We start from the raw sequence: 13,934 nt of genomic DNA, 5'->3' as shown, positions 1-13,934 counted from the left end.
GCCACATTTCAATTTATGTTTGAATTTAATACTTAAAGTGACCGCCCCATAGAGCATACAGCCAACAAGTTAAGCCAATCCAGCTGATAAACTCTAAAAATAAGAAGGCTGCTAAATGCATCTATTCTGCGCTTGATTTCATGGCGATGTCTGGGGGCAGGGAGGGTGTAGTGACGGGGCGTTTAATGTTTTAACAGGGTCAATATCACAAAGGCGTACTCTGGCTCAAAGCCTGAGTCTTTACTACTACAACCACCAGAGTCAGATTTTTTTCTTGTATCTCCACCTCCAGGATAACTTGGTCAGGTCTCCCCCATACCCCTCATCTCAACTGCCTCCAGTGTTGCTGTCAAAATCTCACCTCTCTGCCAGAGGACATAGCCTAGGCCTGCCGAGAATGTGGCAGCACCACACTATCTCCCAAGTGCCACATTTAACTGCCCCCCACAAGCACGCAGCTTCACACATGCTTAACTGTGACTGGTAAACCTGTGTATACATAAACGTTTGTAGGTGTTCACACAATCCCTACAGCCCTTTATAAAAGTTTTGCTATTTTTAGGTACTAGTTTCACAAAAAACATCCATACACACCCTTTTTCCGTCACACTCATCTCTTGTGTTGTCTCCATCATGCTAATATTTCACAAACAATTCAAACCAAATTAAACTAGTTCCTTCGAGGGACTTGAGTGGTATGTGGGATCAGGCTGTATAGAATAAAACATAATATCATTATTTAATCCAGTTATGTCTGACACTTTATTAGGACAATTATAATAATGACACGTTTTGTGTAAGTTTTCATATAACTGCATGTTTAATAATGCTTTTACTCTGAGCTAAGCTAAGTGTGTTAGCTGGGCCTCTGCAGCATATAATAAAGCAAACATGAATTTTCTTGATAAACACACATTCACAAAAGCAGTGCACCCTGCTTGTTGGGGTTGGTTCATATAGAAACACCTCTGCCTGGTGCAGATGATCACATAGACTAAGTGTGTGCAGGTCTTGCGGATAACCTCTTCTTCTCTGGTTGACAAAGTGCTAATCAGTCAAATGACCTGGTGTCATCTTTAGTCTCAGCGGCACACGGTTGCCAATCCTTGGATTAACTTCTCACGTCAATGTTTTGCAACAGGGATTCTAGACTGAACATCTAATGAGCAGCAGTGAACTCAATTAGTGCGGCATACAGGGACACTGTCAGACAAGCTGATCCTGATTACATTCTCGATTGCTACAAACACACAACCTAAACTTTGTACTAACAACTCGAAAGTGTATATGAAGAAGAGGCCCTTCCACAGCACCACTCTGTACAGCCACACAACAACTAATTGCCAATCATCAAGGTATCTCCTGTCACCCAGGGTGTAGGATTACATACAGATTTATAGATTTAATGAAGTACCTTATATAGTTTTTCCAGATAATCCAATCAATTCAGGGTCTTCAATTGGAATGCTTCTTCATTTACAGAACATGGTGACAACCTTCTAGGCTACATTCACATTCACTTTGGTTTTAAGATGCATTATGCCTGGTGTCCACACTACTCCAGAATTTAAGACCCCTAAAACAGAGAACTTTGGAAATGCTACTGGCCCCGGTTTAGTTTAAAAACCCTGGAGTTGTGTTTTAGTCTGCAGGAGAAGAAACGACAAAGCAGGAACCCACATTTGCATCCTGAATGGGTCTCATCCATCTTCAACCAAGCAACCAGTTCCACGCAGAAAATCTGCTTCCAGTTTACACCAGCATGCAAATGACCACATGAATGATCGTGCATTTTCAGGTGTTGGTAAGAATGGAGATCATTTCTGATATGGAGCTCTTCTAGACGGAGATCAATACCATTTAAAAAGAAATGTCTTCTTTTCTGCAGCATATTACACATTTCCCCAAATGTCATACAGTGACCAGCATGCAGATGCAGCTATGAATGAGAAGTTTTAGAGCAAACTTTCAAGCCTGCAGGGGTAAGTGGATTTACAAAAACATGCATCAGTGGAGTACTCCTTTAAAAAGCGACATTAGTAACTAACTTCTCCTTTACAGCCAATTTGTTTGAACCAATGGACCAGCCACAACAGCACAACTCGGACTGTCACTGGTGGGCCAAGAAAATACTTGGTCACTTAATTGTGTATGTCTGTGCTGAAAGCTCAGGCTTAAGTGTTTCATATGGTCATATTTACTGAAGACTTCAGGAAGACGAGTGTCTGTAATGCCGAGCTGCAACTGTGATGTTGCGCAACATCAACACAACTTTGTTTGCACAAATATTTAATGTGACAGAATGTACACTGTAATGGTTTGGCTCCCTCAAGCTCGTTTTAATATTATACAGAGATGAGCTGAAACCAATACAAGCTGGAAGGAGAGAATCCAACATTTATCAACTTACAAACCACTCACAACAGGTTGGCGGAGATGTTAAGTTTATACGTAACCGTAATTTGAAGCAAATGGGCTTGTGTATGAGAGACCCTGGTGTGGTTTTTAAAAAGTCTCATAGGGAGGAAGGTCACGTTGAGAAATATTTGGTAACAGATTACCAGTCAAATATGTATGTGTTATCAAACAATGACGTCAGACAGTGAGGAGTTTGGTGTTAACCTCTCTTAGTATTGACAGTAGAGATACATCTCAAGTGTCAGAAGGGAGAATTTATTGCAGACCGTGAGAGCTTTTTTACTTGTGCAACGAGTATTCTGCTAAACCTGCCAAGAGGGCAGGACATTCCAGCGTTTTTATGAAAGATGAATGTATAGATGAGATGTAGAGGGTGACACGTTTTGTTACATCTTTGACTCTGACAATTGATATGGACTGGCACATTTAAAGGATATCCTTCAACTGGAAAAAATCAACAGGCTATGTATTCATCACTGTGTCCACCTCTGTCAGGATCATTGCTTTCGCCTGATCTGCCGAGACAAGTCATTAAGTACTGAAATAGCTGACCTCCAAACATCACTCGAGCTGTGAATAGAATTGTCATTGAACCTGTAAAATTACAGTGTACAGCCACTACATTAACACATGTGTGCAATGCAAGTGCAGATCATTTACAATGCCCCACAGTTAAACTCTTCCTCTTCCGTCAACTTGTGCACCCACAAGCCTACAACCTGGCCTAAAGAGACATCTTCAAGCCTTCTCACAAGCTGCAGTAGCTGAGAAAAAAGGATGTGCAGAAGGGGGGGTCGTATACATGTATATCCAATTTTAGCTGTAGTCTGCTCTGATGGCCTGATCACACGTCGTGCCTGCAGACAGCACAAGTGAGCTGAGGTTTCCGGATCAAGAGCTGCATATGCTGATAGTGAAACTACACCAAAGAGCTGGGAAGGTACACAGCACCACAGATGAGACTGAGCCGCCTGAAGTATGTGGCACATGCTACAGGAGACTATTCTGTGATCAGACTGTCGGTCAAGCAAGGCTGGCAGCAGATGAGGGATGTTTGACAGGACTCTTGGGCACCGAGATATCAGGGCTGGGAAATAATCAACACGTGGTGGTGTTTGAAAAATACCGTGACAGATTCTGTGTGTGGCTGCATCACGACCTGCTGTAGCAGCCTCCAATAAGATATAGCAGAATTCTTGAGAGGTTAACATAAGGTTAACTTCTGGCTAAGGTAGCATAGGTTGGAGATGACATGCTTAATGAGTCGCCTCCTGGCTGTTTTTTGTGATATTTAGAAGCTCCACAATTAGATTTCACTCAACAGCAAGTCGCACGTTTGAGAGGAAGCACGTCTCCATTTCCATACATGGCTGCATAGTGCACACACAAAAGAGATCCATCCATCTGACAAGCAAACAAACACAAGGCTGGGCCACAGCACCAGAGCTCTCAGTTAAAGTGCTTACCTAGGCTCGGGCAGGATGATCTTCTTGCTCGCCCGGGCCGCCGGTGTAGACTTGCTCTTCTCCATCGCCATCAAATAACTGACATCGGCGAGTACTGCTTCGAGGTCCGCCATCTTTCGACCCTTGCTGCGACCACCGACAATAAAAGAACCGGAGAAGGGGATGGGTTTGGTTTCAGGGAATTAAAAAATGTTGTCCGGCGCCAGATGTGACCAACATCAAGGGCCGAGGTGCGTGACGGCGGGGCGGACAATCGACTGGAACCGCGTCGCTGTCTCCGGCTGCAGTGTTTTCACTTCGCCTCAAACTGCCATCGTTGTAGAAGAAAAGGGGAAATTCAGGGCGAAAGACATCGGATGACAGGTTAGGTGAGAAATGACAGTCACGGGGCCCGCTCGATCACCGTCCTTGTAATCCCATGTACTGCACAATGTAAAACAAAGAATGCATGCAGGTTTCTGGAGCAGGAAGCTACGGGCTGATGAGATCTGTTGGTGAGGCCAGCTCCTCCTCGCTTTGTAGTAATCTGTCTCACAGTGAGGGGAAGGTGCACCAGATGTTGGCTCTGGAGACAGCTGTCAGATCCCACGGGTCACTGGGGACTCCTCCGGTCCTCCTCGTGGAAATGTGTCCACACAGTGCGGCATGTGTTTTCTGGGATTTTCCCTCAAAGTGTAAACACACTCAGACAAAAACGACAAACCGTAGCTCCTTCCGTGTCTGGACGCCAACAGCAAACAGTCTTATTGGGTTAAAATAACGCGCGTGGTCAGGTGTCTTCTCTTCGTCCCGGAAAAGTGGCAAATTGAACGGGGCTCAGGGAGGAGGGCAGTGGGCGACAGGTTGAAGTGTCCGCCGCCGATGTTTTGGTTGTGCCTCGGCAAAAAAACACGCAAGTCTTTGGGTTCAAATAAAACCACGCAAGCACAGGTTGGAGACGAGACTCTGGGTCTACATCCCCCCGCAAGAAGCACTCCACACACCGCTGTTGTGTTTGTGTTGCCGTCGTTGTTGCTGGCTTCCTGTGTAGGCTGCAATGTTCCTGCTTATCGCCTCATCAATCTCTCTCTCTCTGCCTCTCGCACACACACACACGCACAGAAAATGTCTTCCGAGAAAGACGCGTTTAAACACTCTGAGAGGTTTAGCACCAAACCCAACCCAAACAGGAGGGCGTCCTCGACTAACCTCGAGCCAAATCCCCAACGCCCGAGAGCTAGCTCGCTTTAGCCCGCTGGCAATGTCGATATTTGGGTTCGTCTGCTAGTTAGCTTCCGCGCTAGCTAGCGAAAAAAATGAAACCTGCTAGCGAGTAGGCTAACTAACGTGCAGCGTGTAGGGAGATGGATCTCGCTATGCATCCAGGTCTGATTACTCCAGCTCGGCGGACACGTTAAAATGTCCCGGTCGCCAGCAGCAAACGCGGCGGGCAGCTGGCACCGACAGATAGCACTGGCTCGGCTTCAGGCAGCGATGTGCTTGACAAGCTAACTGCTGCGAGGAAACTGGCTGCGGGGATTGGGGAAGTCTTGCAGCGTCCCCGGGAAGAAACAGTCATCAAGGGTTCACTCGAGTCAAAAACAACGACACGATGGCACAGAATAATCCATGGCGGCTTGGTGTGTTACCCCGAGCATTGGGGGGGACCCTCCTCGCCTGGAGACCCAGCACAGAGCTACTGACTGTGCGCCGATAGTGACGCTGATGGCTGGCGGTGGAGGAAGGGGAGGAGGAGGGGGAGGGAGCGCTGCTGGGAGATGGAGATCCGCTGGAACAGCAGTGGCTGCACCGCCCGTTAACTGAGAACTTCCCCCGGCGCCGTAAACTCGTCGATGATCAGGCGACACTCCAGGCCCCGGGTTGGCAACACAGAGGCGCGGATCCCCGGTAACGACACGAGTCAAGCGGGTCCTCGTCTACCAGGCTCTCCGTGCTGGGGCAGCCCACGCTCGCTTAAGTAGCTGTCGGTCCGCTGCGTCCCTGTCGGTCGTGAGTGCCGAGCGTCTCCGTCCGCTCCAGCCGATCACGCTGCTGGTTTCCCTGCCCCGGTGTGGCACATGTTTCAGTGAACCCAGGCTCGGGTTGTTTTTCCGGTGTTTTTTCTGTTAGCACAGTGGCTCTGCTCTGTGGTCCGACTTCCTCCCACTGCGGCGGGGAGAGGCTCGTAAAACACGGAGCGGCTCACCGTGGACTGGGCCTGGACCACACTGAGGACTGGGGAAAACAAACATTGTATTTAAGGTCTTTATTCATTGATTTGTCGTTTGCAGGCAAACAGCATCGTCACCCAAACCGCACACGGGATCCTCGCGCAGTTAACGCTGTGATCTCAGCCTCACCACCAGGACTGTCCATATTTGGAGCATTTTTGTCAGTGGAGATTTATGACTGAGCGTTTCACTGGGAACAGCATCTGTTTACAGGAGATTTCCCGGATGATGGAGGGGGGGGGGGGCTTTTAAAGATAAAGAAGTACACCAAACAGGCCTATTTGAATTTGATGAGTGCTACAGTCTCGCTGCAGCACATTTAGCATACAAACAGGCTTTAATAATGACCCTCCACCCCCAGCCTGGGTGTCACATTGCATCTGAATGGTCACGCAGCAGCAGCGGCCTCTGATCATGAATGTTGCCGCTCAGTCAGTGGGGTTTCTGCAGACGCTCCGGTCAACAGGCTGGGTAGCGTCTGGTGGAAGCGCAGCGCCGCTCTCCGGCCAGCAGCGGTCCTGCTCCTCATGCACTGCAGTGCCCAGGCCTGCACGTTGCTGTGCAAGGGGCATCATGTCTTAAAGAACCATTTTTACTTTTATAGTTTGCATTAAAGCTTTTGCATCAATTTTATAATTTTCTCATCCACCAACGTGCCTGTAAATGCCAATAAATATTACAATTTTGCATAAAGTAAAAGTTATTTGAATGTCAAATACAAGCAGGTGGCAGTCTGAAAGAAATGGCCCTGTAATAATCTAAATATGCTAAATAATTCATGTTAATAACACAAACAATGTCTATTATTTTGTTAGGTTTTTTTCTTTTTGACAAATTATTACTAAGTCACTTAAAATCAATCCTAAAACCAAATTACAATAGATATAGACAATAGACATAAAATATCTGCACAATATACAACACCTATCATAATTTTATTCATTAAAAGGGCTGGTCTTGAATCTAATGTACCAAATTGTAGCCACAAAATAATTTGCATCTGTCGTCATTTAGCAGGTCAGAACAGTTCAACTATGAAGTGATGTTTACGACTGTTCGGTCCAAAAAAAACAAACCCTGCAACATTTTTTGATGAATGATGTCCATAGATGTTCTGTTAGATTAACAACCCAAAACCCAAAGATGTTCACTTTCATTCACATTCTTAATCAGTATTTTGAGTTTTTATCAGTAATAGCAAAATATATTTAAAGTATTAAAGTAAAAGTACTTGTTTCTGCAGAGAAGTGGCTCTTTAAATTGTTATTGGATGAATAAAGCATTTTTCTGTTGGAGCTTATTTTATTAACTTTTTTTTTGGAGTAGAAATCTGGATCTAGAACAATGTGATTATGTAAACTGATAATATTTTGCTTGTGTGCAGGAAAAAAAACATGCCACACAGAGTCATTTTAGATTAACCTGTTACTGGATCCCTATTTGATCACACTTTAAACAAAGTGACATGCTGGGGGCAGGGCCCTATACATTTTCTAGAAATCCAGCATGTACCAACCAAGCACCCTGCTGGTTGATAACAGATTAGCATGTCTGTTGCCTTAAGATTCACATGTTTATAGAGACTATAATGTTTCTTTATATTTGCAAGAATCAGAAAAGGATATATTATTTTTAAACATTAATTCAGTCCATTCTAGGGTAAAAAACAACAACAATTTGTACAATTTAGATGAAACACACTAGTGACAAAATTATTAGGATTATTTTATTTTCAATTTCAGCCAATAGATCCCTTTCACCTAAATCTTACACACTTAACCTTTGAATGAATGAGTTCATCAAAACTCTCACTCGATTTATCTATCTATCTATCCATGCATCCATCCATCCATCAGATGATAAGCAGATACGTTGGAGGAAGTCAGTAGGGTTTAAGAAAGACATTTTATTCAGCACTAGGTAGCAGCAGGGTCAAAGGTGAAGGGTCAAATGGGAAGGAGGGGGGGTTGGGGAGTTTGGAGTAAGTTGTTACTGCTGAATGCGGCGGATGGACTGGATCTGAGGGGTCTGGCAGTGGGAGCCAAACTCCCTGAAGTGTTTGTACTCCCCACAGTGACGATCACACTCCATGATATACTGGTATCCACGATAGCCAGGGTACTGGTAGCAAACAAATCTGATGAGAAAAAAGAGCATGCTCATGAAATGCTGCAAAAGTTAATTGTTATGAGCGTCTAAAGTGGGATCATATTCTGAATTGCTAAAGACAGGCTAAAAAAAGAAAATTAAATGATTAAGTATTAAATAATAAATGTGGAATGGTAGGAGAAGTTATGTGGCAGCTGGAGGACACTCACGCTCCAGACTGGATCCTGAGAGAGCCAACTTCGTTGTTGCACCAGCCCATGGCCTGGAGGGAGGGGTAATCATCACTAAGCTCACCCTTACGGCCCAGGAAGTTCTCACGCTCAAAGATAGTCATACGACACTCTCTGTGGTTCTGGAGGGCAAAAGAAGATATAACATGTTTTTCCAGTCAGTCAAGTCTAACGCAACCATCTGAGAAACGCACAGGTTTCACGGACACAGTGCATCCAGGCAGTCAAAGAGAAGGCAATGGAGTTTGTGGGAGCTAAAGGCACAGAGGCTGCAAACTAAAAATGTTTTTCTAATCAGAAAAATCACCTTTGTAACTTGAAATTTAGCTCTACGGTGGAAAGGAAGAGTGAGAAAACAACTTGTGAACTTACAGCACAGGCAATTGGTCTGAAGGAGGTCAGTCTTTCAATGTGATAGGCATTGCTACCGCCGAAAGCATCACACTGGGGGTACTCTCCCCTCTCCAGGACAAACTGCTGTCCCTGGTAGGAGGCGTGCTCATAGCCCACCCAGCTAGGGGAGAAAAAGTTAAGAATTATTACCTTCTCATTACAGTTTTATGACAGCTGCAGTGTTGCATTTTCCTGCTCGTCTCTACAAATGTAAAACAGCTTTTTCTTGTATGTGAATATCTGTTTACTCACGCTCCACTCTCCACTCTGAGGGAGCGCACGGTCTCAAAGCCAAACTCCATCACGTTGCAGCACTCGGAGGTGAACTCATGGCGGCGGCCCTGGAAGCACTCCTCGTCGAAGACAATGATCTGACGGAGAAATGAAGAGATGTAAAGCCAGCTGATGTATGATAAATGAGTATGGAAGCAGTAGCACATGAAAACACAAGAGATAACTAACATAACAGCTTGTTAGCTTTGTTTGTTAAATGCACCAAATAGGATGCATTTTTTTGAAAATCATAAAATTAAGTTAAATTATCTAAATGAAAATGAATACGTTATTTAGTATTTCTAGTGCCCTGATTTGGTCTCCATCTATTCAGTTCCCTGCTTGGAAAGCAATGGTAGCTCTCCTCAAGGAGCTGGTGATAAATTGTGTGTCTTTTCATCTGAGACATTTTACGAGAAGCAGTCGTTAGCATCTCGGGGAAAACGTGCAGGTTGAAAGGACCTCCAGTGAGGTGATGTATGAATCTGTTCCTCCGTCTGCAGACTCACCTTCCAGTGGCCGGAGAACTTGGTGCAATGGTGAGTCATCTTGTCTGGCAGGAGGAAATAAAAAACAGATGTAAGATAATTGGAAGGGAGATAATGCTAGAAATCCCAATGATGAGAGGGGACAGCCCGTGCATACACTGAAGTCCGAGGGGTCTGCTGACATGCGCTTGATTATGAAAAAGCTTATGCACAAAAGTTTGGCTCACAAAGAATTCAATTGCACTCAAATCTAAAAACAGCACAGCGGGAGACTAAATATTGTTAAGTTGTTGCTCTGTGAAAATAACAAGCCTGGACTGCTACACATGTGAAATCACCCACGCAACAGCATCAGAGTCTATTTTATAAATAAAAAAAGTGGCCTGTATACTAGAATCAGCCTGACTGCTTCATTCCTGAAGTGAAAGCATCTCCTACACAAATATGAAGTTGGTAAAAGAAGCCGAAGGTCTCATCTAGGCTCCTCTGAATCATTCTCCCACCAATTCTATCTCTTTATCTCACTTTCTGACCATTACTTTTCCATCATCATCCGGCCCACTGGGTGCAGTGATAGCCGTCAGTGTTTTGGGGTGTTTGTGTATGTGAATTTAGGGGGCCGATGAGCCCTGGCTATGCTGGTCTGAGCTGCCCTGCATGTGCTGGCTGTGCCGTGCTGGCTAAAGGACAGGGACTCACCTTGCTTTGATTCCCTTGGGATGTCCTGCCGTGAGAGTGAGAGGAGCCACGCGCCCCCACCCTTTTAAAGCCTCCCCTGGCAAGGGGCCATGCTGAAAGCCCCAGCTCAGCAGCAGGGAGGGGCTTGTCTTTGTCCCCCCCGACAAAAGCATGGTTAATCTGTGGAGGGGCAGAAGTGCAGACACCACATTATCACCCATGGGCAGTAGACATGGGTACAAGGGAATATGAGACATAGGATGAGAAAATACTAAGGGCAGGCTCGAGGATGGAGAGAGATTTAACAGAAACATTTTTTTAAACTTTATTTGAATGTAGGCATGCAATGAATACATTTTTTCTATTATACAATGTTCCACGGGTCATGTTCTTGACTAAATGTTCCACAAAATGTCAATCTGCTTGTTTTATTTGACCAACATTCCAAAACCAACGTCTTCAGTTTAATAAAAACGTCAACTCCTCACATTCATCAAGCTGGAAACAGGAAATGTTTGGTATTTTTAGACAATAACAGCAAATTCTTTGTTAATTAATTTTCAGTCAATCAATCAATTGATAAATAGACTAATATAATCTCCTTTTTAGTAAGCTATTCACTTGGCTACACATCTTTAACTAATGTCTTATAACTCTTCTTATCTGCTCAGGTATCTTTATGTTTGACAATTTAAGTCTCACTAGCTTCATGAAATCAAATGACAGATTCACTTTAGTGTCACTGGTGTTTATGTAAGAAGATGTGATTTAGTGCTTTTGAAAGTGCATTGCATGTGTACAAACAGAAATATAAACCGAGGTTTTCATCCAGACATTTGGGGTAGAAATACTTCCCCTGATGCTCATGTTAGTACATTAACACTCACTTTGATGACTCTGCAATAAGCTGGTATCCCCAAAAGTATCAATCTTAAGAGACAATCTCTGTTCCTGTTCTCTCTCTTAATTTGAACTACAGCATATGAGAAATGTGAGAGTCCTACCGAGAATATCTGGTAGATTACACAACCGTGTCAGCGTTTGTGAGCGAGAGTCTTTTTATTACATTGAGATTTCAAAATTGGAGTCTGACCTTGTTATGGAAGATAAATGTCAGCTATTTTTAAACATGTTTAACCAAAAGGTTCTCAAGTATAGAACAATATCTTCTGATGCGTGTGAGTGTGTGCATCTGTGTGTGTGTGTGTGAGTGAGTGAGAGAGAGAGACAGCTTACATAATCAACAACTTGTAAACATGAGAGCCGAGGCACTTGATGGCAACAGGACTTTCTGAAGTAGCTCTACTTCCTGTGAGCCTAAAGGAATTTAATTCAAGCACACCATCTGTATTTCAGTCACTTCTAGATGTAACCCTGCACATTCTGATAAACCATAATAGGCACATGTGGCCTGAGTGAATCACTGTATAAGGGTCCATGAGACCAAACCGATTTCTGCACTGCAATAAATCAGCAATGTGCTTATTATTTTGTGACTAATGTGAACATATGATGAACCACAGAGATAAAAGCAACCAAATGATAGGCAAGTAATTCCAAGGTGCAATAACTGACCTAGTTAGCCTTCACAGTCATCGTCATTCTGGGGAAATGATAAGAAGAAACCAGGGGTAGCCAATTGACAGCAGAAGCAGGAGGAGGACAATGGGTCAGCAAAATCAATACACTTCTTTCTAAATTTGCATACATTTGGACAGAAAATACAAAGGCCTGAAATTAGATTCAGTCATGTTTGGTTATCAAACCTGCACGATTATTTGAAGGAGGGAATCTAATAAAAAGAGGAACATTGAAGAATTAACAGGAATGTTAAAGAGATGGCAACAAGTTGTACATCCGGAGAAGCCTTAAGAGGTCCTGACAAGGCGTCACCTGAAAATCGAAAGGTCAGATAGTGACAGGGTGTTAAAATCAATAGGTTTCTTCCATCTGAGGGTAGAAATGTGTGCAGTAGATTTTTGTTTCAGTGTAAGTACCCACAAGGTCAATAGGTTTCAAAATCAATGGCTGCTTTCCTGTGGCATGTGCCTAAATTTACTTTGTATTCAATAGATGCCTGCTGATAGCCGACTTATGTCATTGTACCAAATAATACCTTATGCTGACTCATGTAAACATTTCTTTTTCAATTTAAGTATGATTCTGATCATATATATAATAAACGTTTCTTATTGTGAGTAAATCTTGTTAAAAGACCAAAACCAATAAACATATCCCATTAACAAGCTTTGCATCAAAGCCTCATATGTTTTATGTCTTAGTCCAAATGCATCAAATGTATAAAAACACATCAATGAGCCTGCATTACCATGAACACAGGAAATATTTTCTAGACTAACTGGATCACCAACTGTGGAGTAATCCATCTCTGAGTCAATTCACTTCACTTCCTCTCATTATCCTATACCTTTTTTACTAGCCTATATATTTTTTATGAATCTAACTGCCCGTGTTTTAGAACTTGATACCTGTTTCATTTTTTGCTGTCAACATTCAAATAATACTGAGGTTTGATACCCAGCCCAATGGGAACCACACAGATTACCCAGCGGGATTAATTCCCACAAACACACAATATAATCCTGCTTCCATATTAGAAATCATCACATTTAAAGTGATATAATCCAGACATAATCCAGCTGTAATCTAAGATTTATACCACTTTCAACAACAAAGATTCACCTCTACAGACTAGTGAGGATGGATTCCTATTTACGTAATTATCTTAAGATACACTCAAATAGTGATATTATAATATTGGAGAGTCTAAATTACATTATCAAGTAAGTTTGTGGACTGAATTACTTGAAAAATCATGTAACTTTTATTTTGTGACAATAGTTGCTTTAAACAGTTACTTTAAAGATATACAATAGGTCAACATCCTTGATACATTTCATTCTGAGCATTACAGGAGATATTGATCTGAAACTCATGCTTAACTATAGTTGGAGATGGGAGGCAAGTATTCTAGATGAATATTATGAGGAACTATTTATTGATGAAAACTGCTAGGTTCAGCTATCACAGTGAGGTTGGCAAGTGTGTGCTATAGTTGGAGACACTGCACAGAAATAGATCAAACATGTAATTTTATCTGGAACTACAAATTGTTCGTTTTTCCAAATTTATGTCTGAGAATAATCACCTTTAATGGTTACACCACAATTCCAGTGGAATCGCAACAACCAGTGGATTCACTCTTGATTTATTGATTCACTCGATGAACAATACATTTCCTGCGTTGAGTTAAATTTGAATCATGCCAATTTGTGCTGCTAACCTGTAGCAAATCGTAATGTCACATTATAGAGGCTGTCGTAGCTTGTTGGCTGTGTTGCAAAGTCACGGCAGAAGCTAAAAGACTTTTGAATCAACTGCATGAGTCTTATGAAAGACTGAGCTAATAAGCTTGTTGATGACTGCGAGTTCACTTTGTTTCAAGTTTCACTTGGGAGTTTTTACCTTTCTCTTTAGTAGATTTGTATTGAAATAAATTAAACTGAGAAGAAAAGGCCAGGCTGAGTAAATGTGTCACGTGAAAGAAGAGAAGAAGTTTGTGGAGTTGAAAATGACTGGAGCTAACATGGGCGGACGTGTTAGTGTTGTGGTTAGAGGGTGAACTCCGCCTCTCGCCCAATGTCTGCT

The 13,934-nt window shown here is 43.0% G+C and overlaps 2 protein-coding genes across 3 annotated transcripts in view; both read right to left on the bottom strand.

Annotated features, from left to right (window-relative positions):
- The window catches only part of grk3 (G protein-coupled receptor kinase 3), a 60,455-nt gene extending 54,464 nt beyond the window's left edge, over positions 1 to 5,991 (bottom strand). For both annotated transcript variants that reach the window (XM_069513418.1, XM_069513417.1), the window contains exon 1: positions 3,885 to 5,991. In XM_069513418.1, the coding sequence (XP_069369519.1) occupies positions 3,885 to 3,997 (113 nt within the window). In that variant the 5' untranslated portion in view covers positions 3,998 to 5,991. The remainder of the gene's footprint in view (positions 1 to 3,884) is intronic.
- A 1,989-nt stretch (positions 5,992 to 7,980) lies between these two features.
- cryba4 (crystallin, beta A4) lies at positions 7,981 to 10,385 on the bottom strand. The gene is made up of 6 exons (XM_020081824.2): positions 10,287 to 10,385; positions 9,609 to 9,652; positions 9,079 to 9,197; positions 8,806 to 8,947; positions 8,413 to 8,555; positions 7,981 to 8,231 (listed from the first exon to the last, which is right to left on the bottom strand). The coding sequence occupies exons 2-6, from the start codon at positions 9,645 to 9,647 to the stop codon at positions 8,084 to 8,086; spliced, it is 591 nt and encodes a 196-aa protein (XP_019937383.1). The 5' UTR covers positions 9,648 to 9,652; positions 10,287 to 10,385; the 3' UTR covers positions 7,981 to 8,083.
- Positions 10,386 to 13,934: the final 3,549 nt, after the last annotated feature.

This window comes from Paralichthys olivaceus, chromosome 18 (assembly GCF_024713975.1).
Source record: "Paralichthys olivaceus isolate ysfri-2021 chromosome 18, ASM2471397v2, whole genome shotgun sequence".
In the NCBI taxonomy this organism is placed as follows: Eukaryota; Metazoa; Chordata; class Actinopteri; order Pleuronectiformes; family Paralichthyidae; genus Paralichthys; species Paralichthys olivaceus.
Note: the sequence above shows the minus strand (reverse complement) of the source record. Positions and strands in the feature narration are given on the sequence as shown.